Source organism: Cariama cristata, unplaced genomic scaffold, assembly GCF_000690535.1.
Source record: "Cariama cristata isolate BGI_N322 unplaced genomic scaffold, ASM69053v1 scaffold24231, whole genome shotgun sequence".
NCBI classification, from domain to species: Eukaryota; Metazoa; Chordata; class Aves; order Cariamiformes; family Cariamidae; genus Cariama; species Cariama cristata.
This window is the reverse complement of record NW_009600278.1, coordinates 6,145-31,242: the sequence shown is the minus strand read 5'-3', so window position 1 is coordinate 31,242 and position 25,098 is coordinate 6,145. Positions and strand designations below refer to the sequence as shown.

The 25,098-nt window shown below is 40.5% G+C and overlaps 1 protein-coding gene across 1 annotated transcript; it reads right to left on the bottom strand.

Moving 5' to 3' along the window:
• Nucleotides 1-18,759: 18,759 nt before the first annotated feature.
• On the bottom strand, nucleotides 18,760-20,442 carry NPY1R (neuropeptide Y receptor Y1). The gene is made up of 2 exons (XM_009709981.1): nucleotides 19,744-20,442; nucleotides 18,760-19,623 (listed from the first exon to the last, which is right to left on the bottom strand). Exons 1-2 carry the CDS (start codon nucleotides 20,440-20,442, stop codon nucleotides 19,165-19,167), a joined length of 1,158 nt encoding a protein of 385 aa, XP_009708283.1. The 3' UTR covers nucleotides 18,760-19,164.
• Nucleotides 20,443-25,098: the final 4,656 nt, after the last annotated feature.

Below are 25,098 nucleotides of genomic sequence, written 5' to 3'. Positions count from 1 at the left end.
TACATTTCATTCCCCACACATGCAGCAAAGCCTGGTTCTCTCCCTCTCCCTCTCTCTTTTTAAAAAATTGAGGGAGAACTTCCAGTACTCTAAAACTGAGGACTTGTGTTGCTTGTTGGCATGAACTACAATGCTTATAGTGCTTAATCAAATTTTTTCTTTTCAGCCAACAGACAGAAATTAAATTCTTGGTAATACAAAAGCAATTTGTTCTCTTTTAGCTCCTTTTGATTACTTCTAGCACTTTTGGCTAACTGTTCAATTTATAACAGCCACAGAAATTCGTTCTTACATCAACAGGAAAGGTTCACATGTAGACCAAAGAACAACTCTACTATGGCAGAGGATTTGAATCAATATCCCAGGTGGTCTCTTCTAGTATTGTATCCACCCAAAAGAGCCCAGAGGAAAGCACAACAGCTTGGAAAGCTGCATTTTTAGGAATCTGGTACTGCAATTTGTATGTATGGCTGTATAAGGATATATAAAATCATACAGTCACCTTTATTTTACTGACTAATGATTGAAACCGTTGTTCCATTAACAATCCATCATTAGCATGGCTTATCTTTAAAGACAGAACATGCATTTTTTTCTACATCCTATCTGTTGCTTGCATACAACTAAATACTTTATTAAGTAGTTGAAAGCTTATCAATAGTCCCGTGACCAGTCCCAGCGGGAATGGTAGCTTTCAGTGAATGAATTACAACATTCAATCACGTGGCTGAAACTAAGCAATGAGTAGAAAAGTGTATTTCGTTTCAGCATGCCAAACTTCGAAGTAAAATTAGCTGTTAAGTATCTGCTGAACAAATTAATTTAAAGCATATACAGCTGAAGGTAACAAAACTATTGTCAAGAAAGACTGATAAAGACTGATAAAGTATTGTGCAGGTATTCTCTCTCATTTCTTCCTCTTTTTTTTTTTTTTGCTCTTGCCCCTTCTGTCTCAGTTTTCCTTCATTTTCCAGCACCACGCACTCTGTGCATTAAGCTTAATGTCGTTTGCAGAATTGGGCTGTAAATCAACACTCACTTATTCCTTCATTGTTTGTATGTTACATTAAAAAAAGAAAGAAAGAAAGAAAAATTGAATTTTAAAAGCCCTACAATGGCACATGGCAAGTTTAAGTTCATTGCCATAGTGACTACAGCTTATTTCTCAAGCTTAGTCTTTCTACAATAACAAAGCTGTCGCCCACACACCTCTCAGCTTATTCTTCCTCGTATAAACATTCTAATACATAGTACCACAGAATAAGTACAGTAGATACTGTACTCCGTGTTTTTTTGTGAAAAATCACAGAAAAGAGTGTGAACTGCATGTGTGATAAGAATTACTATGGAAAAATGTATGAAAAAAGAGTTGGCTTACTGAAAAGAAAACTGTCATTTGTAAGGGATTCATGACTTTCTCTAGTTTTCATCTTTTTTAAAAAAAAGATTTCTAGAAATATTTGGAAAATTAAAATATATCACAATTTTTTTCTGATTTTCTGAAGTCATATTGATCTTAGGCAATTTGCAAACTTACTTTTTAAGCAACAAACATTATTACAGTTTCTAAGATGAACATGGTCTAAAAGTCATGCTCCCAACTTTCTCTACTATTTCTTCTTCGCGGTGCGTCTGGTTATGCTGGTTTTTTCTTGAGTTACCACCTCCTTTAGGAAGAGGAGGTGAAAAGTTACAGTACAGATGTTTGATATCCTTTTCTAATTCTCCTGTCCCACTCTGCATAGGATTATCATAACAGGGCTTTATAGTCCCATGCCATTATTGAGGTGATATTGGATGCTAGTAGGATACCCAGATATTTCAAGTTTTCTATTTCACAAACGATTTCTGTAATAATACAATAATATTTTAGCACCCACCAACATGGAATGCAGGATAATTCATGAAGAAAAATTATGAAAGAAGACAAATGGTTTTCATATACACCAAAAGGGTTGTAATTTATTGTGAAATTGCATGTAATACCTAGGATGTTATGAGAGTGGTAGGGTCTGGATTAGTGCTATCAGTGCATCTATATAAAGTAACAAAACCACCAAAAATGTAATTTCTCTGGAACAATGTTATGCACAAAATTTGGCTTCATTCAACCAATATGTTTTTTCTGGGGAGAGGAGAGGATTTTACAGGCCTCTTAGTGCTTAATTTCATAGTCTTATCAAAATATAATGTTTTATTTGAAAAAAAGCTGAAACAACTCATTCTGAACATCTAAAACCAGAATGTAATTTTCTTGTTTCACAATAGCACTTTTCATTAAAATTTTACCAAGATTAAGATAAAAACATGTTTTAAAGGGTTAAATAACTTGAACAGCATGAAAATCTTTTCATTTTGTTTTGTTTTGTTTTGGGTTTTTTTTGTAGAATAAAATCCCAAACTGGAATTCTCACACAGTCCAAACCATGTATTTCCCTGGTTTTTTTCCTGTTTGATCCTGAAAAAAGAAAATCTGTTATTATTTCAACACCAACTTCAGTGTCCAATGAAGCTATTACACATTTTCCTCATCCATTCACCACACTGGATCTTTACCAAAGGATTTGCAAGCTCTGTTGCCTCTATTAGCAATCTGGTGCCTGCAGGGAGACAGTTGCAAATGTTGTTTCTCTTTCTAACCCATAGTCAAAAAGGACATTGGCACTAAATCAGAAAGTTTGTTACCAAAGCAACTTTTCTTCTTACCCTCATTGTTCTGTCAGTGTCTTATTGATAGCCACCTTCATTGACTTTTGATTGTTTTCACCTTATTTTGCACAGAATTGTTATAATGGGACTTTATGTGTTCAGTGCTTACCCTGCCATATTGACCTTACACATCTTTCTTGGATATGAAAGTGTAGTTCTTTCAGCTACAAAACTTTGTCAACTCCAGGTTCATGAAGAAAACTTTTCTAAAAGAGCTATTGCTTCAAAGGCAGGCTGTCTGCATGGATACCCTGTCTCTTGGAGAACTATTCCATCCATCAGATCAAGATGCCATAAATCACTTACGTATGGAGGGAGCTCCCATCTTGACACTTCCAGTTGTCACCTGTTACCTCCATCATATTTTGAAGGCTCACTTCTCAAATTGTACCACCTGTACTGCTTCAAGAACGAGCAGACAGGCTGGCAAGTCTTCAGAGCTGTAATTCCATTTGCTTACTAAGCTGTAAGAAAACTGTATCATCCAGCACTCACTACAATGGTTTCTTCGGTCTTCACAATATTAAGAATATCAGCTTATGCCTTATGTTACAGGTTGCTTGAAATTATTCACACCAACTTTAAGATATCTAATGTGGGGGGTGTTAGTGCTGCAACATAGAAACATAGGTATAAATATCACAGTGCCTTATCTCAGATAAATTTGAACTGTTTCTAACCAAGCTGAGATGATTAATTGAGGAACAGCATCCTGCCAACATGGCTACTAGCAGTGCTCTTATCTGATGATAAGGCCCCCTACAAAAAAACAAAACAAAACAAACCCAAAAAATCTGCGAAGTAGTAAAACTTACGAGAAACAATAAAAAGCTGGTCTTTTAAGCAGTTTTTGCAGCAGAAGGAATTATCTGTTATCTTTCCCAGAGGATTCATCCTTTCCAGTTTTGTCTAGAGGAGGGCAGCCCAAGATTTCTTCCAAACCCCTGAGTCCAGGAATCTGCAGGACCGTGCCCTAATTGTCATTGAAAGGGGGTCAAAAAATTCTAAGCAGGTTTCCTGAAATGATCAGCACACACAAAAAAAATGTGGGATGCATCATGGAGAACAGCTCATATGCAGCAACAACATCCATGTTCAACAAGGTAAAGAATGCACCTCCCATATTGCGATGAAGTCTGCTTTCCTGTGGATTTTTGCAGGCTCCACAGCAGGGCCTTGATATTTAATACTGGATCAATCAAATGTAGCCTAGTATTATATTTAAAACTCCCAGTATCACAAATTATAAATTCAAAGCAATTCTAAAAAGTTGCCAGAGGGGATCAGGAAGGAAAAACCAAAGATGTTGATATGAATGGCTAGTGATGACAATTGTGCTGATCCTACATCAAGTTACCATATCTGAAACGTAAAGGAGGTTTTATTTCTGCTTGAAGAATTCACGAGGGAGAGGATAGTGGGGAACAGACAGCATGGGTATAGAAATGGGTCAGCTGTTTTGTGTGCTGACAGAGTTTGAGGGCAGGTTACCTTAATCCCCCAGGTTACAGAAGACAAATGTAGCAGCTGTTACCTAAATTATCTGAAACGTATTTGCAGCACAAATGGGATTGTCCCGAAGATAGGCAAGGTACAGAGCTGGAGGTAAACACTGCCACACCTCTTACTAGACAAGCTGTACCATTTTAAGCTGTCAAATGGTTTCATGCTTCTGCAGACATATATGGCACCTAAACAAGATTTTGAGTGATGAACATCTGCTTAAGAAATTGAAGATACGATTGCAGTTCATGCTGGCTTATTTTACTATAGCTCTCCATGCTCATGACAGCGTGGGTTACGCCACATGTTAATAGTAATGCAACAAACATAGGGAAGCTCTTGGGGAAAGGCAGCTGGATGATTATCCCATGTATGGCATTTTGGTCATTGGCCTCTGTTAAGCTATCATCGATACAGTAGTCAGAATAGTTCCAGGCTAGAGACTAACAAGGATAAACACGGATTCCAAGATCTTTTCTAATGATGTTGGACAGGTTATTTTCTGCTTCTTTATCTTCATCACTGTTATGTTTATGTAGCAAAAAGAATTTCAAATGCATGAAATACCACCTTTCAATGGGAGTTAGGTGTCCAAGTCTTTGTTGTGTCACTGAAAATTAAGCCTTTAGTGTCTCTGGGTTAGCTTTCCCAGTATACATACTGACCACAGTCTAAAATTTAAATGGACCCCGTAGATACTGTAAGTACTGTTAAATAAAGAAAGAACAAAATAAGAACAGAGAACCCAAAGCCCTGATACTGCAAAAAGCTAAATTCCTTCTTGAAAATACCAATCAATTTCTTCTCTTAAAAAGTTATGTTAATACTGTGATGGGTTTATTTCATACATTGTATAAATCAGACACAGTTATTTTCCATGGCCATCATAAAATCTATCCTAAATTTTAGAAAACTGGCCATCAAATTCTTTGTATGTTGTAAGTGAGAGAGCTAGTAAGATCATTTGAACAGCTGCGCAGAAAAAGGAAAATATTTTTAAAAGAGCAACAGAACAGAAGGAAAACGATGGAACAAACTCCACAGAAGAAAAGGAGAACACCTGGGCGTATGCCAATGTTAACCCAATACCAATAGGCATGGGACAGAAAGCAAAATCAACAACTCCTACTACTCTTTCCTCTGGCAGAAGTTGTACTGAACCCAGAGAGGAACTCCATTTTGACCTCTTGGATTCCACATCCATCTTATGAACAAGAACTTACTGAGAAAAAGGACATTAGTCAAAATAGCAGGCTCTAGTGAGTTCTTTTGAGAAATGTGTTTTCAAGTATGTGACAGAATACTCTATGTCAAAGTCGAGTTCTGTTTGACTGTGAAACTTTTGAAAAGAAGTAACAGTATTCTAAAAACCTCTAGATTTTTATTTCAGTCATTCTCTATTCAGAGCAATCTTTCCAATCCATCTAACGATGGATTTGTATGCATTTATTACATATTTACATGCAAAAGTTGTAATGTGTGATTCAGATATATGCCCTTGCAATTATTTGCTAATACAGTCAGTTTAGCTGTATTTAAAAGATTTAAAAGATCTCAGCACTAGGTATTAATATAATGTGCACATTTATATCTTAGTGACTGGACTGAAACCCGGTTAAAACAATTTCACATTTCAGATTTCAGTTAGTATTTCTCTCTCTCAAGAAAATGCTGCTGTTCAACCTTAAATATGTGACACAAATCAGCCTCAGTGAGCATAGTAAATAAATTCATTCTCAGAAATAGGCTTTCTCATTTTATTAGTATCGGATATCATAGTCTCTGAGCACTTTATAAGGGAGACAGGCTGAGTCATATATGATTTCATAGGTTAAGCTTAGCTAAATCAAGGCAATTCCCTCTAAGTTAGAACTTTGAAAGTGAGCTGAAAAATGGAGGTCACAATGGTTCAACACAGTAATTGCTGGTAAAAGTATCCCACACTGATTTAAGCAAGACAGTTTGAACCTACTGGCATACCAGAATGTATCTGGAGAAAGCTCAAATATCATGTCTAGTGATATTGCTTAGCCTGTTCCTCAAACAGAACCTTAGCCACTGCATTTGCCTGAAGACCATTCTGTAGACTCAAGGGCATAAGTCTTTATTTCCTCGTTGGATGTAGCCCTGCAGCAATCTGTTTCTTCCATGTAGTTTCCCGGTGAAGAAAAAAAATAATCACAGAAATACTAGCCTTTGGAATCCAAAGATCCACACCATGGATGGCTGCACATGGTTGTAGAGTTTACTAGAAAATGCGTACTTCCTTGATTATTACATTTCTTGGAACAGAGCTAACAGCTGCTATAGTATAGTGTGTATGAAAGGTGGTTCTATATGGAAAGGCGATAGTGGTTGTCAGCACACAAACCGAACTCAAAAGACAAGTGCAGACTCATTTAAAGCAGTGAGCACTCCAGGCTCTAGACAAAGTCCAATCGAGTCTTTTCATTTGGCAAAACCAACTGTTCACACAACGGTGGCACCCAAAATAGCAGACCTCATAGCAGGTCAGAGCTAATACTAATGGATTAATATTTTCCTTATTACAAAATTAGGGCAAAGTTTGACTAGCATCTTTCTGTGGCCATGCCAGCCTAAGCACTGTGCATTCCCATCCCTAGTCATTCACTTGTTCCTCCCATTAACCTCTGCCCTTCACACCAGAAGAGGTGTTTGTGCAACCAGGTGACAAATTGGACCAATTCTCTCATTCAAATCCTTTCTCTATTGTTAGGTTTATTGTTATGAAGCTGGATCTAGGCTGCAGCTTAGTTTACCGTTCAGTGTGACAAGTGATTGCGATGCGTAGATGTGGGAAGAGAGGAAGGTGAGGAGAGGGGTTGCTTAATCCTGAACCATACCTACAAGAGGTCTGCGTGATCATCATTTCTGTGATTGCAATATTGCCTGCTTGCAATGGGAGTAGAGATGGTCAGTGTAAAGAGTTACAAACACAACACTGAAAGGAAACAGAGACAGAGCTTCTTAAACTCAGGCTCGCTTGGAATTTGTCTTACAGTAAGTTTTCTGTTGTTCCGGAAACAGTACCATATATAAGATGTTTCTAAATAAGCATTGCACAAAGAATATATTTATCTCAGTTTCTGCCTCATTAAAGCAGTCCTAGCTGCTCTTGAATTCTGGCTGACTACTAGGGCACAGTAGTAGAGAATTTTGAGGTCTAATTAAATAGTCCTGGTAGCAGGCACCCTCTTTCAGAGAGCACTGAAAAATCAGCATCACTTTCTGATTGGGTCAGTGTGGGCAGGGGCCTTCAGTGAGGTTTTTAAAGTCTTCATAGCTATCTTTCTGCTACCCTGAACTAAAAACACAAGTTGGAGAAATGTTTGATGGAGAGGGGGGAGGGTTTAAGAAATCATGTAAAAATATACTCTCAGCAGAAAGATTTTGTTTGGCTCTCTTTTTTTTGCCTAGCTGCAATCATAGTCATTGTACAAACAGTACTGTTGCTCCTAAGAAAAACCATGCAAGAAATCAAATGGCAATATCCAGTGTGACAGGGCTAGCACCAATTGTTAGTAAAAATGTATGAATAACAGTTGTGTCTTTATTATGCAGCTAGTAGTATTGCATATATATTCATCAGAGATACTGCTTCATCTGTAGCTTTTAAAAAAAATATATTATACCAAGTAAGCAAAGTGTGTTAGAGCAATCAGAACTCTTTCAAATTCAGCTGGCTTTAGAGTTGCAAAAGAATAATTTGTACTGTCAGCGCCTTCACAGACAAGTTCTCTCTCTAACATAGGAACCATGCTAAACTGGATTTTACTATTCAAATAATTGCAAGCTTTATTTAAGAAAAAAAAAGCCCAAACCACAAAATTTGACAAACACATGTACTATAGCTTGACCTAGAAACTGATAATTATCATACATTTCCTACCACAGGTTATTCTAAATAACAAAATTAAGACTTGGATTCCATCTCTCTATGTCCTGTATCTGCTCCTCGGCCCACCAAATTTGCTTCAGCTCTCCTCCCATATTCCCAAGCAGACTAACACTGCATTACCACAACTCCTCGTTGTGGTCTATAACTCTTGGACCCCATGGCCCCTCCTTCCCATGTTGCCCTGCCTGGCTCAGACACAAGAGCCTACTCTTTGCCCAGATAATGTCAGCCAGATGGCTGCTGCCAAACATAGCAGGCCAGAGCAAGTTTTCTATTCTTTTCCTTACTCGAGCATTGATAAAAATGTTTTTACCTGTATCGCTCCCAATCTTCCCGAAACTTGTAAGAGTACAACTGTAGCAAGTTACTCTTATATTCAGTGCTTTTCTAACAGTGCATGTATAAATCAAATATAGTTTAACAAGTCCATCAAAGAGTTGATTATACCAAATTTGGACATCAGAGTGAAGTAAGTGGCAACACTTCTGTACTAAAGGTTACTTGGATCTTGCTTAATGGATTAGTAAAAGCAATACATCACTTAATGTGTTAGCGTTGAAACATTTACAAAGTAAGTAAAAAGGCTTTTTCAGACTCCAGCATCTATTAAGAGATTAGTGAAATCAGGTTGTATTTTTCAAGACACCTAAAGAATTGACATTTGAGAACATCCTCTCTGTTATAACACTGGAGTAAAATAAATGGAAAACTAGCAGTAACTACAGCATAGTAAATATGATTGCAAATAGATACGTTTTAGAAACACATAATAATTCATAGCTTGGAGATAAAAACAGCTTCTCTTGAGAGCTTTACTTGAAGTGAGAAGAAGCTCTATTCTGTGGATAAATTTCTGATGCTGTCGTTCACAGATTCACAGAATGTTTGAGGTTAGAAGGGACTTCTAGAGGTCATCTGGTCCAACCACCCCTGCTCAAGCAGGGCCACCTAGAGTCAGTCGTCCGGGACCATGTTCAGATGGGTTTTGAATATCTCCAGGGATGGAGACTCCACAACCTCTCAGGGCAACCTGTGCCAGTGCTCAGTCACCCTGACAATAAAGAAGTGTTTCCTGATGTTCAGAGGGAGCCTCCTGTGTTTCAGGCCCATTGCCTCTGGTCCTGTCATGGGACACCACTGAAAAGAGCCACTGATCACCACCCTCTGAGCCTGACCGACCAGCCAGTTTTCAATCCACCTCACTGCTGGCTTATCCAGCCCATATGTCATCCACTTCTCTATAAGCATGTTATGGGAGACAGTGTCAACAGCCTTGCTGAAGTCAAGGTAGACAATATCCACTGCTCTGCCCTCATCTACCAAGCCAGTAGATGGCTTGGTAAGAGAACCTTCAACATAGAAGTTTATCCGGTTGGTTAAACATGACTTCCCCTTTGAGAACCTGTGATGCCTACTCCTTATCACCTTTTTGTCTTTCATAAGCCTGGAAATGGTTTCCAGGAATAGTTGTTCAATCACCATGAGGTAAGGCTGCATCCCATCAGGGCCAATGGAATTATTTATGTCCAGTTTGCTTAAGTATTCCCTAACCTGATCCTCTTCCACCAAAGTTGCTCCAGCCTTTTCCCCTGGTCTCCAGGTCCTGGGATTTCAGAAGGCTGTTCACAGTAGTAAAGACTGAGAGAATAAAGCGTTCGGTACCTTAGCCTTTTCAATGTCCTTTGTCACTGGGCCCCCGCTCCATTTAGCAGCGGACCCATATACTCCCTAGTCTTCCTTTTGCTGCTTATGTACTTACAGAAGCCCTTCCTACTGCCTTTCTTGTTGCCTTATTCCCTCACCAGACTCAGTTCCAGTTGGGCTTTGGCTTTCCTAACCCCGTCATTACATTCTCAAGTAGTGTCTCTATATTCCTCTCATGTTACCTGTCACTTCTTCCCCCTTCTGTATACTTACTTTTTATGTCTGAGTTTTCCCAGGAGCTCATTGTTCATCCATGGAGGCCTCTTGGCATCTTTGCTTGGCTTCTTGCTCATTGGGATGGCCTGTTCTCAAGCTTGGAAGAGATGATCCTTGAATATCAACCAGCTTGCCTGGCCCCCTCTTCCCTCCAGGACCTTATCCTATGGGACTCTTTCAGGCAGACCCCTGAAGAGGCCAAAGTCTGCTCTCCTGAAGGCCAGGGTTGTGATCTTGATTTTTTGACCTACTCGCCCCTTTTAGGACTCTGAACTCCACCATCACTGCAGCCAACGCTGCCTTTGATCTTCACATTCCTGACAAGCTCTTCCTTGTTTGCAAGTATAAGGTCCAGCAGAGCATATCTTCTCATTGGCTCCTCTATTACATGTGTCAGGAAGTTGTCATCAATGCTCTCCAGGAACCTCCTGGATTGCTTATCCCCTGCAGGTATCGGCGTGGTTAAAGTCCACCATGAGGATCAGGGCCTGTGAACATGAGGCTTCTAACTGTCTGTAGGAGGCCTCCTCTACTGTTTCCCTGATCAGGCAGCCTGTAGCAGACACCCACTACAGTGTCACCCATACTGGTTTGTTCTTTAATCCTGATCCATAAGTTCTCAGTTGGCTCCTCATTCATCTTCAGAACACCTCCAAGCACTCCAACTGCACGCTCATGTAAAGGGCAACTCCACCTCCTCCTCTTCCTGTCCCATCCCTCCTAAAGGGCCTGTATCCCTCCGTTGCAACACTCCAGTCATGGGAGCCATCCCACCACATCCCCACGATCCCAACAAGACCATAGCCCTGCAATCACACACAGATCTCTACTTACATTTATTCCCCCTGCTGCACACATTAGTGTACAGGCACTTCAGAGAGACATGTTGATTTCCGAGAAGGGGTCTGGGGATTTTTCCCAAAATGGTGTCTTGTAGGCATTACCTTTCTCACCTGCAAATGCTTGAGGTGACCCCATTTAAGCTCTGTTTTGTTGGTTTTGTCTTTGCCTTCATTCACACCACCCCAGGCCCTTTGCTGGTCAGCCCACTCCTTCCCAGGCTGCTGGTAATATTCGTCATCACACATCACTCCCAGTTTAAAGACCAAGTTAGCTGTCCTGCTGGGAAAGATACCTTTGCCTTCACTTGGTGAGGTGGATCCCATCTCTCCCAAGCAGATGTTCATCCTCAGACAGGGTCCCATGATCCCAGAAACCAAAACCCTGTTGCCAACACCAGCTGCACAGCCAGCACAGCTGCACAACCGGCACAGCTTGGTTTGTTCCTTCCAAAAATATACCATGAACATAAGAACTGCTAAAGGTTTAGGGCTTTTTTATCAATATATAAAATTCACTTAAAGTCAGCATTTTAAGATGCTTCTTTTAAGTGATATTAAACATATATATCTATATTTTACTGTGTAGCATATAATACTTCAGAGGATAACACCTATAACATGTATGTCCTGCTTAAAAGAACAAACTTACTTAAAGAAAGGTATTCAGCTTATCCAATACCATTTCTCCCTCAAAAAGCTTTGGCAAATCTGTCAGGTCTGAGTGAAAATTAACAAGGAATTCAAAAGCCAAGGAAGGGAAGGGAGAACAGGCAGCCAAGTCACATCATTTCCTTAAGGAGCAGCAGGGTTAAATATTCAGTATGTTATCCTGATCTTAGGTAATATAAAAACCAGTCTGACAGCCTGCATAGACTGATCTCATTTACCTGCCTCCTCTACACCATAATCTTCCAAACAATGTCAGAGTTGTTACCGCAGCATTGGACTAATATGAGTGAGACCAGGCTCAGGCTTTATAATTTCATGAAGTCACTGGGTTATCTGAATGCATGTTGACTTATGTTGACTTAAACCTTCCCTTGCCTAATTCTGAAGATAGCCTTTCGTAAGAAACTATGTGCAGTGGTTTTATTCATGATTGCTGATGTTGCTGCTGTAGGAGCACCACTACCAGGTAAATCCACAGCCTTTGCTGCAGGCTGAGATTCCTTACTGCCTGAAGTGGATTTTGAATGTAAACTATGCTGTCCAGCTGTTAGTGATCATTTTTTTTTGACAAAGCAAACAATGCAGCAGTAATAATAATAATAAACAAAGCCCACAATTTTAGTAGTGGAAATCTATAAATATGTATACCTGTCAAGAGCCAAAACTACATTCAGGATTGCCAGTGCCCTCTTCAATTTTCTGTGAAGCAAATTGGTTTAAATCAGTAAGCCAGAGAGCTCGGCAGACACATTTAACTCCTAACTATGTCAAGAAAATACATCAGAGTAAAGCTCACAGAAGAACCTAAGAGGATAACCTTATTGTAAGTGCCAGCTGAAGATGAGTTTTTGGTATGTCCCTCGGACTGACATGGACGACTGTGGAGTTGTGTCTCTGTTGAGTCCATATGGATAGAAAAATGTCAATTTTTATGGCCTGCTGCCCTCTCTAGGAAGCAGATATTCAGACATGTGTCACACCTTAGTGTCGCTTGAAACAAGTACCTTACCCAAAGCTCATTGAAGTCAATGGGAGGCTTTCCATTAACCTTGCAGTGGTTTAGGTCAGACTTTAAGGCTCTTACTTTAGCACCTGTCTAACTATAAGCACATGAACATGGTGACTGACATTCAGGGGACTACCCCTGTGCCCAAAAAGATAAAAAAATCAAGGTTTAATTGAAAAGCCTCAAATATTACCGTCATAATAATAATGGAAAAAAAGTCAGAAAAGATAATCCAGTCCTATCTATTAAATCTCTTAAATGTACAACATTTACTAGTCTTAAAGAAAAAGACGTGAGCGCTTTTGCATATATATCTTCAAGTATATTATAAACAATGGGAAGCTTATAGGCAATCATGAGGGCCATAGGTAAGGAAACAAGTTGTGTTACCCAGTGTCTCCTCTAGCTGGATGTCTCTGGAGGCTGGTGGCCAAGAGGAAACATTAGATATGTAGACTTAACTGACATTTAGATTACATGAATTAAAATTATAACAAAAGCTTTACATGAAAAGGGCTGAATAACAGTATGGAACAAATATATTTACTACTTCTTTACCCCCTGAAACATCATCACATTTCCAGTCACATTTCTACAAATCCTGCATGGCCTTTCACCCGTATGTTCAAGCACATATTGAATAGGATCTTTCAAGAACATCTTTTCACAGAGAAATTTTATTAAGAAATAATATAAATAGCATAATAAAAATGTCATAGCTTTTGGGGCGGGGCGGGGGGGGAAGATTGCAAAGTGAAAAACAGCAGCACAGTATCAGTGTGAACACAAACCAAGAAAGATAAGGAGAGCTTTGCTGGTCAGGTTACTCCTGCTGCCATAAACAAACATTCTCCATGTTGTGCAGAAGTGAAAGCAAATGGACTCATGTGCAGTGGGTGGGTGCCATGAAAAGCTGTTGTTTTTCAATTGTGCCAAAAACGTTTTGTTTCCTTCATCTCAAAACCAGCTCTAGATTAATCTAAGGTGAGAATCTTAAAATACATTTTCAGAGTAATTTATAAAGATCCGTATCCCTGTTCTGAGAATAGGAGCAGAGAACCTATTTATCACGCACCCTTTTTCAACCACCACTTTGCCCAAAAAAACCATTTACGTGTCAGTTTGTTGGCCCCAAAAATAAGTAAGTGCTTGAGTCTTTTTGTGGATATCTGACAGAATGCATCAAGGCTTCATCTAGAGCTGCTTTTTTTCTCTTTTCCAAATTCTGTCTATCTATTTCCCTGTATATCTGAAATTTTGCATAATTTGTGGCAAGGTAGTTACCCATGCAGAATTTCACCTGTACAGCAATCTCAAACACATTTGCATCCAGTGCAAATTTCTTGCAACTAAGCCTAATCTATGTCCAACAACCAGATCATCAGCCCAGATCTTTGGAAAAGACAAGACAGTGTGTGCTGACAGTTTTTCTGCAATGAGCTGGGTGTTCTGTATGGATGTAATTCCTACATAGGCTTTGTAAATTATTTACATCTATGGAGCATGAATTTTGAGAAACCTGCCTACCAGAAACTTGCCGGAAGATAATTTTAATGGAAAAAACTATTTAAAACACTATCCTGAATAGAGTTGAATTTTACCATATACTCGGGCACTTTACAAATAATAGAGTACAAATTCCTATGGCTTCCTCAGAAACCAGCTGCCAAGGGTACGAAGTATGAAGTGACAGCAGAAGCACCGTGGAAGATGGAGGAAGGGAGGCAGTAGTCACTAGGGCTACTGCTGGCCCTGGAAGCTGGCCGTCCCTTAGCAGCCAGTGTAGGTAACGGAGAGAAGGACATTTTGGTAGGCAGGTAGCACCTAGAGCAGAGCAGGTGTGAGTGCCCTCGGGTTGCTGCTGGAGGAGGCTAGGAAAACTGCCATTCTCCAGCTGAAGTTAGTCTTTGTGAATGCTCTCCTTAATATCTGAAATATCAACTTCAATTAGACCACTAACACTGTTTTGCACAGGCAGAAATACTGAATAGAAGTTATTTCTGACCACAGGTTAATTAAAGTGTGAGAGACTAAAGCTGGGCGTATTTTTTCCTCTGACATGTAATGCTCAAACATTTGAAATTCTGCAAAACATGGATAGGAGAAAAGAATTTTCTTTCACATCAACTTTAGTAATGACTTGGGTATTTAATAATGATGCAAGGAAGCAGATACCACATATTAAGGAACATAGGAATAAAGAGGTAGAGCTTGGAGTTCTATATATCCTTCAGTTGAGAAATGGCTGTCAACAAAATTTATCATTTGGTTATAATTACTATTTCTCTGCCATTTCTTCTCAGCTGAATGAATTCTATCTGTTGCAACAGAGATGTTATTTAAGCTCATGTTTCCTACTGTTATGTGTGCTTTAAAAATAAGAACAGAAAAAAAAAGTTTCCTTGTTGTCTTCATTCTCTCTGCACTGGTTTGGTAAAGTCTTTGACACAAGGAATTAGGAAGGAAAGCCTCAAACTGAAGCATTGTCAGGCAGAGGACTCCAGTGAAAATCCTGAGAAAAATCCAGAGAAAAACTGTATGCCATTAATTTATTTCTATAATAAGCTGGAATCCAAAATCTGATCTTTAGGAAAAAGTGAGCTGCCAGCCAGCAGTGCACTTTTATTCAGTAGAATGCCTAGGCAAATGATTAACTTTAAGCAAATTCTCCAGTTTCATTGATCTCAGAATATTTTCCTGCGGTCAGGATCAGAATTTGTTGAACAGGCCTGGATTTAAACATATGCTGATTTACAGTCTGAATATGAATCAATATCAAATTTTGCTTTTAGGATCCATTAATTATAGCTGGTACTGTACTGCAAAACAGCAGAGTCCGAATATATGAGCTCTTAGCCCTTCACACCTTCATTGGTGATGAGATGCAGTCAGCATCAGCTCAAGTGACCTGGGGAGTCTTGTTGTGTTAATTCCTTTTCCTTGTTTAAAGCTGATTTCTTTATGAGGTGGAAAAAATAGGGTTGATTTTATTTTTTTTAAATATCCAGCTTTTTCCTAGCCTACCAAAAGCAGGTATTACTGTCAATTAATTCCTTCCCTTATTATTAACCTATTTTTTTAATGAAGATGTGAAAGTTGTGGATTACTGTACATAGTGACAATGACACAAGCAAGAGATATGTTGGAAAAAAAGCAATATGGGAATACAGAAGTATTTATTAAGATGATATACAAATATGCTGGTGTATCTAGATTATGCAGAAGCTTTAAATGTCTGTGGTGGAAAAAAAGTGAAGTTTAAGATGATAAAATAACTGACAAATGAAGCAGATATTAATGTTTATTAAATAGTTACATTTGTCATTTAAGGCTGTAGATTTGACATGAAATGTATTGCACATAAATAGTAAGATACATTATAGATCCCTCACTGTTCTGTTTTTCCTGTCAGTAAAACTTTTCTGCCAGTCTGAAAGAATAAGAAGGATCTGCAGGCTTTTGAGATAGGAATCAGCATGCGCTGAAGTATGGGGAATTTGACAAAACAGCACATAGGAGGAACAGGTATCAAACCAGAATGACTGAGAAATGATAGAGAAACATGAAACCCGACAGCTTACCCTGTAAAGAAATTTAGCATATAGAGGATGAAAAGCCATGCTGGAGCTCTGAAAATGAAAAAGAGGATTAGTGTTGCAGCCAAGTGTCAGGAGGGGAAAGTCTCCAGTGGCTTTTGAGGACTCCAGTGTCAAGTCATGAAAGCAAAGACAAAAATACTGCTCTCAGTAGATGTCATCTACGCCCTGCAGATGTCAGGTCAGCACCACGGAGAGACTACTTTTATCTTTGTCCTCATAACAAATTCTTCAGAAGAGCAATACTTTTGCTTCTGAAATTCTCCAAACACATTTTTCTGCTGAATGCTCTTTACACCATGATCATTTCCACTGTTGTTTCAGACTCTGTGTATGTATTTCAGGCTGTGCTATTTGTGTGACGATGTGCTAGCCCGCCTCCTTAGCAGAGGCTTGGAAAAGCTTCTTGTGGGGAAGTGAGGAAACGTATAAGACAAGCCTGATCCTAGGACAGCAGTGCAGCAGAAAAATGGCTCCTGAGCTTAACAGGGATGAGCCGAAGGAATGCTCCTACTTACACTTCTCCTTGTTTATCAGGCGTTGGTATGCAAAAAACACCTGACGTGGATTCCCAGGACACAGTATGAGACGGTATCAGGTGGTCTGTATGATTTGAGACCGTACCTCAAGCAGGAGAAAGGTTGACATAGGAGGAATTATGTTGCTATCCCACTGGAGCCCTCTGAATATTAGGACATACCAGCTTTAGGTCTCCGTGCACCAGCAAGTTCCTCTAAAGTTGTTCCAACACCTACTCTGTATAAACACCTAATTCAGCTTGATCAAAAATTTCCAGCAAACTAAATGGAAACTTTCTCAAATCATTCCATTTTCTTCTTCCACTGGATTGGAAGAAAGTGCTTATTTCAAAAATGGGAAAAAAACATAAAATTCACTGTGATTTTTTTTCTAATGAGAAAAACCCACCATGATATTCTTAATAAAAAAACACGGCTGGTTTTCTACATTGTATCTCTCTGTGAAAATACGCATCCCTTAGCACATGAAAATTATCATAAAGTGACAGGGGAATAATTTCAGGAGACTCTTGTCAAATTATTAGCAATGCATTCCATATAAAACCACAAAGAAAAGGGAAATCTCATAAAATACAAAAGGGCAAAGCTCTGAGAGAAAGTTCTGTCTTATAATTCATTTTCTACATTCCCCCTCTGTTCTCAATTGCAGAAACCTCCTTTTTAATTAAATTATCTGCCAGTAGAGAAATACATGGAATTATAATGCACAAGAACACACTGCTACTTTAATATTCTACATTATTTATAAGACAGCGCAAGGCACAGGTTTTTACTTCTAAATACTGGCAAACCAAATAATTTTCATTTCTTAGGCTTTTATCCATGTCAAATTTAGAACATTAAATTCACCATCACATCCTGAAATCTTTTTGCTTAGAAAGATATCAGGTCCGATTTCCATTTATGCTAAATTTACAGTTATGTCCATTTTAAAGACCCTTTTCACTGCCAGAATGGTTTAAAGTGACCTTGCTAAATGAAAGTAGGATCTGTATTGTATTTTAAAAACTGATTATTCAAAAAGGCATTGATTATACAGCAAAGTACACTGTATGACACAGAACCTCAGCTGGCTGATATTGTTGTAGTTTCATTTACAGCAGTCAATTTATGTGGGTTTCCCTCATCTGGGGATCTAGCCATGTATATTTTGTGTAATTAGAGGATATATATTTTAGCAGTAACACACAGAGCTCTATTGTGTATATTTGGCAAATATTTCCGCACTTCAACCAACTGTGCAAACTGTGAGTTAAGAAGCTAAACATACTAATTACGCCCAAACTATATCCATATCCTCCTTTTAAATTTTGCAGATCTTGATTAAACCATCCATTGTCTTGGAGATAATCCAGGTTTATATCATTGCATCTGAACACAGAATATTATGAGGCTATACATAATTTACATGGATCAGCACTAATTTTTATGAAAAGATGCAGGTAGCTAAAGCTTATTTTTTTAATACCAGACTTGATTTTCACTGTCACCTGCAAGGATGGAGTTGCACCTTGTCCAGACAGTGAAGAGTCCCATCTCCCTTTAAATTCTGGACATAGGTCTCAAGGAGAGTTTACATGGTTCATAGGCTTGGCACAGACAGAACATTTCAGCACAGCGACACTAACTCCTGTCAGTGATGGCAGACAAAAATGGGGTTTGGGTTTTTTAAATTAAAAAGCCTGTATTATTAAAATCAGCTATAATCAGTTGGGACTAAAGGCCCATTTGTGCTTTCATTTGCTGTGGTGAAACATCAGAGTTATCCCATTGTGCTCTGTGGAATTACTGTAGGGTTTTATTCTCGTAAATGAGAACAGAATCTCTCTCTTAATCCTGCCTTTGAACCTAAGTGATTACAGCCTGAATTGCCTCTATGAATGAGACAACTGCATGTCCCCATTTAACATATTCTACAGGTTTCACAGAATCATCTTCTGCGTGCCTACGCTGATTTTACAGGGGTTTAACATCGATCAAAAGCTGGATTAAAAAAAAGAGGAAGAAGAAGAACTCTTCAAATCAGAATGTCCCAATTTTATACTGGGATGGGTGCCCTCTGTAGTGACAGCCTCCCTGTGGTTCATATTTTTTCTAATGGTCTTAGATGGACACTCCTGAAAACAACTTCTTTGAAAAAATCAATAAACATATCTTTGTGCTAAGGCGCATAACTGCACAAAGAAAACAGAATAAAAGACAGCTGATGAAAACCATAGGTAGTAGCAGGTCCAACTATGTCTTATAATAAGATTCAGATATAACTGCTGTGAACATTAAAGCAGTAAAAGGGGCAAAAATGTGCAGCGTATAATTTCAAAGTGACAACAATCAAAGTTCCTTGGAAAAAGAAGAAAAACATTACCCATTTTGTACTTGTTATGTAATTGTACTTGTCCTTGGACATGTTTCACCTGCGATCACACTTCCAGCAGCTTGGTGTAGAATTTTTACTACTTCTCTATATTTTGTCATCATCATCACTATTTATTTTTTTAAATGTGACTGGGCTTGCCTGCTTTAAAGAGGTTTTTGAAACATCTGTGTGCATGGTGGACATGGCTATAGTCTCATAATCCTCCTCACGGGAGTGGAAATGACAAAAATGAAATAAAAACTGCAGGTCCCTTTGGAAATTCTTATTGAGAAACCCGTAGAAGATGGGATTCACACAGGTAGAGATCATGGCGGTCAGGTGGCAAATCAGGAACAACAGGTTGTGGCTGCAGGTAGCGACAGGCAGAATTTCATGATTCCAATCAAACACGATATTGAAGATGGTGAGAGGCAGCCAGCAAACTGCAAATGCAACCACTATTGAGATCAGCATGATGTTGATCCTTTTGGTTTCAGAGGATCTGTACTTATTGTCTCTCATCTTGTCCATCATGTTGTTCCTTTTTTTTAATCGTATGTATATCTGCAGGAAATTCAACAAAGAGAAATATGTGGGATAATTTAACCTACAACCATCATCTTTGCAAGGATAAACAAACATCAGACAGAAAGAAGTACATATCGCAAGGGGATTCTCTCTTACCTTCAAGTAGCAAATAAATATAAAACAAAGCGGTCCAAAGTACTGAATCACTAAAAGCGTTGTGGTATAAGAAAGCCTGGCAGTGTCCAAGGGGAACAGGTCCAAGCACACATATTTGTCCTTATATTCATCAAATGTTATGTTTCTGAAGGGTTCATCTGTTAACACATGGTAGATCAGGAAAGGCAAAGAGGAAGCCGTGGCTAAAATCCATATGGCAGCAATCCCCATGTAAGCATGTCTGTTGTTTGGCCTCCAGCCACGGGGATTGATGATCAGCTGATGGCGTTCGACAGCAATGAGGACTAAAGAAAAGACCGAGACGGTGATTGAGGCACATTGCACGAAAGGATTCAATTTGCACATGGCCTCCCCAAAAATCCAGTGGTCCATTAAAGTATACACAAAGGTAAAGGGAAGACACATGATAGTTACTAGGAGATCAGAAAAGGACAGGTTGACAATGAGGATGTTGGTAACATTGCGCATCTCCTTTTGTTTTAAAATAATGACGATCAAGGCCAGATTCCCAGAGACGCCCAGAATTATCACAGTCCCGTAAGCCAAGGCCAAAGTGAAGACCATGGCCAGAGGCACATGGCAATCCTCATCCTCAAACTGCAAGATCTGCGAGTTCTTCTCCGAAAAATTCAGGTGTGCGGAAATATTTCCAGGGGAGGCAAGAACCGAAGTATTCATGTTGTTTCCAATCCTCTTACAACGTTCACAGCCGCCGCCACTGCTTTCATCCAAACTGCTCCCGGAGTTCAAAATGTGCCCATCAGCCCGTCAGGAGACCCTCGGCTGAGCCTTCTTGGTGCCACATCTCCCTCGCACCACCTGGGGAGAAGGGAAGGAGCAGGGCCGGTCACCTCCAGGCACGTCACCTGCCCCGCCACCCCCATGCCCGTCTCCCTGCCATGGAGGGTCCCATGGGGGAGCAGAGCTGCCCCAGGCTCTCCTCACGGGTGGGGATTACCAACCCAGTGGCCAGGGAAAACACCGCGGGAGGATGGCAGTGGCAGAAGCTGGGGCTGCATTCCAGGAGAAGAAAGGCAGAAGGGAGGATCAAAATGCAGGTCCGCAAGCAAGGGATGCAACCCCTCTCCCATCACTTTCCCGCTGGCACAAGTTACACAAAATAATGAGCTGAGAAGCAATTTCAGTCTTCCACCAGCATAGCCTTTACTTGATGTTTTACATCTCCTTTTTACAAGTTTAATCTGCAAAGGTCTGCTTTCTCAACCTGCTCTAAGTGGAATTATATCCAGTCATCACATAAGGGGGGGAAACCCCATCTGACTAACGTGAGAGGCGGAAAAATTACTCCAAAAATTGCTGCATTCTTTTTTACCTAATACATACACTTGATGTTGAGCGGCCACGTGCCCACAGCAGCACTGGCACTGGGTCAAAGGCAAATAGGCAACTCTGAGCACCTTAATCTTCGCTAGCAGGGCTGTGCAGCAAAGAAAGAACAAAACAAGACAAAAGACAAAAAAAGAAAAAATTAAACACTGCAGAAAATTTCTTTACCCATACAACACAAATAGGCATGCCTAAATAACCAGCCCTTTGCAGGGCCTTGGATTTTAAAATCAGAGAAACTCAAGCACATGTGTTCAAGGAGGTAAAAAAAAAAAAAAAAGAAAAAAGAAAAAGAAAAGAAAGAAATCAAATAACCTGACACACCTTTACTTCAACTCGCCATTATTGACAGCCGCACTGAATCTGGAACTTTCCCTCTGCCCACTCTCCCATAAGCTACATTTATTGCTCACTTAACCTTAGGTTATGGTAATGAAAGTAATGCCACTTAAAATTCACACAAGTGGGTTTCAAACCTGGCTCCATATGGCATTTATCACAAAAGCTGTAAAAACATTGCCCACTAAAACGTACTTCATTAAAAGTTACTCTGAACAGGGGAGCTTTTGATCTTAAATGATACTCGATATAAATCTCGATGCCATCTAAGTCTTCAGAGCAGAATCGTCTTTGTCTGTTACTGGTGGCAGACTCTTTTAACCAGGAACGTGCTGGGGACCGGAGCTGGGGCTGCCTCATCCCTGGGGCAGAGCCAGCAGGCCAGGGCTGGGCTTGCAGCTCCAGCTCCTCTTGAGGGTCAGCCAAAGGATGACCATGCCAACACAATGTGTTCTCACCACCATCACGAGCTCACCTCAGCTGGCTCTGCTGGCTCTTTATAATCACCACATGGCTACATGAAACCGCAACAGGCGATGTAGCGTGCCTCTGAGTGACATTTTACTGTCAAAGTTAACGTCAGTGATTTTGGACAAAAGGCAAACCTCTGCCTGAGGATTGGCGACTCTAATTTTCAAGCTAGCTAGGCATGCACCTGAGCATGATCTCTCAGACCTGCTGCCTCTGCTAAGTAAATTTATCAGGTCTCTCTAGTCCACAAAGTCTGTTTTAGGGTCCAATAAAGAACCTCCCACCTCCAGGGCCGCTTGAAACATCGCTTCAGCAAGAGCCAGAAATAGGTGCTTTACCCGAAGGGCAAGCGTGTGGGTGATGCGAAGAGTCAGGACTCCTCAATTCCAACAGTATGACTTTACACCAGCCCGAAAATCAATGTCTGGATTTAATCATGATCTCTGCTGTCACCTATACAGCACGAGGTGGGCAGTCCAGCCCTGGGACTTGACGGGACAACGGCAGGAGCAGAGCGGGCGAGGGGCCATGTCCTGCAAGGAGAGAACTGGGCAGGTTTTCTCACCAGCTGGGACCGAACTGCACCCAGCAATGAGGTGACTTAGGCTTCAGGCTCTTGGTTTTTCTTTTCCCTTATCCAAGCTCTGCTCTTGCTTATTTATTAAATATCAAACTCAAAACCAGAAAATGCCACTGCTCCTTCTTCCCTTGCCTCTCCCCATAGCAGAGATGCAACCTAAGAGCACGGCTGGAAAACAGCTCAGAAACACAGCACTGCTGACAAGTGACAAGGAGTCCTTCCTCCCTTCCCACCTCTCCAAAATGGACCAGACACCAGGAGGGGATGAACTTACATCTCCTGGACAGCTGCACTCTTCCCTGTCCCCCACCCCACCAGCTCCCAAGCCAGGAGGGAGATTCCTCCCCATCCTGGGTGCTAGTGTGGGGTGGAGAGAGCCCAAAGCTCAGCAGACCCCTCCGGTTGATTGTACAGTCTTCCCCACCACACATACCCTTCCAATTCTCCAGGAGGATTTTGGTCAAAAGTTTAGCATCAACAGAAAGAAAGGGTGAAATAACGTGCTGTGAGGTGACTGGAAATGCACTGTAAAACTATTAGAGCTCTTCAAAAGGAAGCACAAAACGCCATCAGCCCAAGCCGATGGTTCACCCAGCTGCTCACAAGTCCAACCTGGAGCCTACCCCTCCCTGGGATTTTGTCATCCACACCTAAGAGAGCAAGGAAACACCAGCCTAACCGGCACGCAACCACCCAGAGTCGGGAAAGCACCCGCTGGGGAAACTCACCTTGCAACTGCTCTGCCCGTCTTTGGTCTGCCCAGGGACTGGTTCAGAAGGCTGGATGGAGAAGAAGGAGTAGGGTTTTTAAGGATCCTCTGTTATTCCTTCAGCTGAGATCCTAAAGATTGGTGAGAAAGGCTGGAGACTCCCCCTTAAAGCCGAACTCCACCTTATCCCAGTATCACATGATGGTGCTCTGCTGAACAGCTCCTGAAAAAATCTCACTGCAAGCACATCACCTTTAAATTACACATCTGGGGGTGGGTTGCCTAGTAATTCCGAAATAAATGCAATTAAATATTGAAACAAAAGAGGAGGGGGGGAGAGCGGAGGGAAAAGCTCAGGAAAGGAGACAGTTTCAAATCGCTGGCTGGCTGTTCCAGCGTTTTGCCTGCAAGTTATTGCCATCTTGTGGCCAAACTGCAGCTGGAACTAGGAGCTTGGTTGGAAAGGAGACGAAGAGGCGATTTTAAGTAGAAGCAGCAAGTTACAAAGTTCGGCTTTGGCTTTTTAAACCAGTACAACTAGCTTCTGGTCTGTGTTTTTCATGAAGAGAGATGACTAGGTTAATAAGAATTGTCAAGTTGCTGTTCCTGCTATTTTTTTTTTTCAGCTAGAAGTAATAAGAAACTATTTTTTAAGTAAATTAAGTCAATAAAGTATCAAACCTCAAGAAAATACAGCTGTCACTGTGGCCCTTGTGGGTGTTTTTCTGATTCATCCCAGCCAAGCGGTTCATCATCCCGTATGGCCCATGGAAAAAGAAAGGCATTTCTGCAGGTTCATACAGAGCACTGGGATATTCCAGGGAGCTGGAAGGAGAAAACGGACCCCTGAAAATAAAGAACAAATCTCCATAGTGACATGCAGAGCTGGAAAGGTGGTGGCTCTTGCCTTGGCCAGCTCTTCTACTTCTTTTGAAAACTCCAGTTTCCAGCAACCAGACTTTTTATTTTAAAAAATGCAGCCGGCATGACTATCTCTGCAAACTGCTACCAGCTACAGGAGGATAGTTTACTGTTTACTGAACAAATTCATAAAAAGCAAAATGCAAAATTTTGTTTTCCATTTGCTCATTTCCTGATCCTGAAATACTTCGCCCTCTCACTCACAAAAAGCACTGCTGCAGAAGATCTACTTCAATGGGCATAAAACCCAGCGAGTTTGGAAGTCCGAGAGAAGTTACCCAGATAAACAGCATTTTGAAAATGCCCTGATAAGCCCTGCAGGCTGTAATAGGAGTTTGGATTTCTTGGAAAACAGAAGTGCCCTAACTCTTCCAAGGATCCAGATTAATTTTTCAAGTGTAAGGCGTTACATGCTCTTACATTCTTACCTTCAGGCATACTCCTATTCTACGGCAACACTGTTATGTGCTGGATAACTCTCAAGTGAGGAACCACGTTAAATATAGCAAAAAAATTAGTTGCACACAATAAATGACTGTAACTTTTTTTTTTCAGAATGAGCCTCATGGGAAGGTTTCAGAACCCTGCACTGAGGTTGACGTTTATACTGTATTTCCAGGAGCTCGGCTCAAATCCATTCTAACTGCAGTCCTCGATGTGAGAAAGGGAAGAGCAGGCATACCTCAAGGTTGCTAAAAAACAAGTAGCCAGGGCACTGCTGACATTTTAACAGCAGCAGCCAGAAGGTAAGTGCAGGCTGTGTATAATGCCTCTCAAGAACTTCATACAGGGGTCAGTAACATGCACCAGTCTCCGTCAGAGCAGAGCCAAGGTGGAGACACTCAGGTAGAGATTTAAGCTGAAGATCTCATAAGGAGCATATTTCTGTCTGAAGCAGTGACACTCCAGGACATGTAGAACTGAAGACTCTCATTGCTATGGATGTGGAAGGATCCATTCACATTAC

Excerpts from the sequence above, each read along its gene's own strand:
- NPY1R (XM_009709981.1), bottom strand. The coding sequence starts at position 20,442 with ATGAATACTTCGGTTCTTGCCTCCCCTGGAAATATTTCCGCACACCTG. Across the intron at positions 19,624-19,743 it reads TATTTATTTGCTACTTGAAG|ATATACATACGATTAAAAAA; the intron begins GTAAGAGAGAAT and ends AATTTCCTGCAG.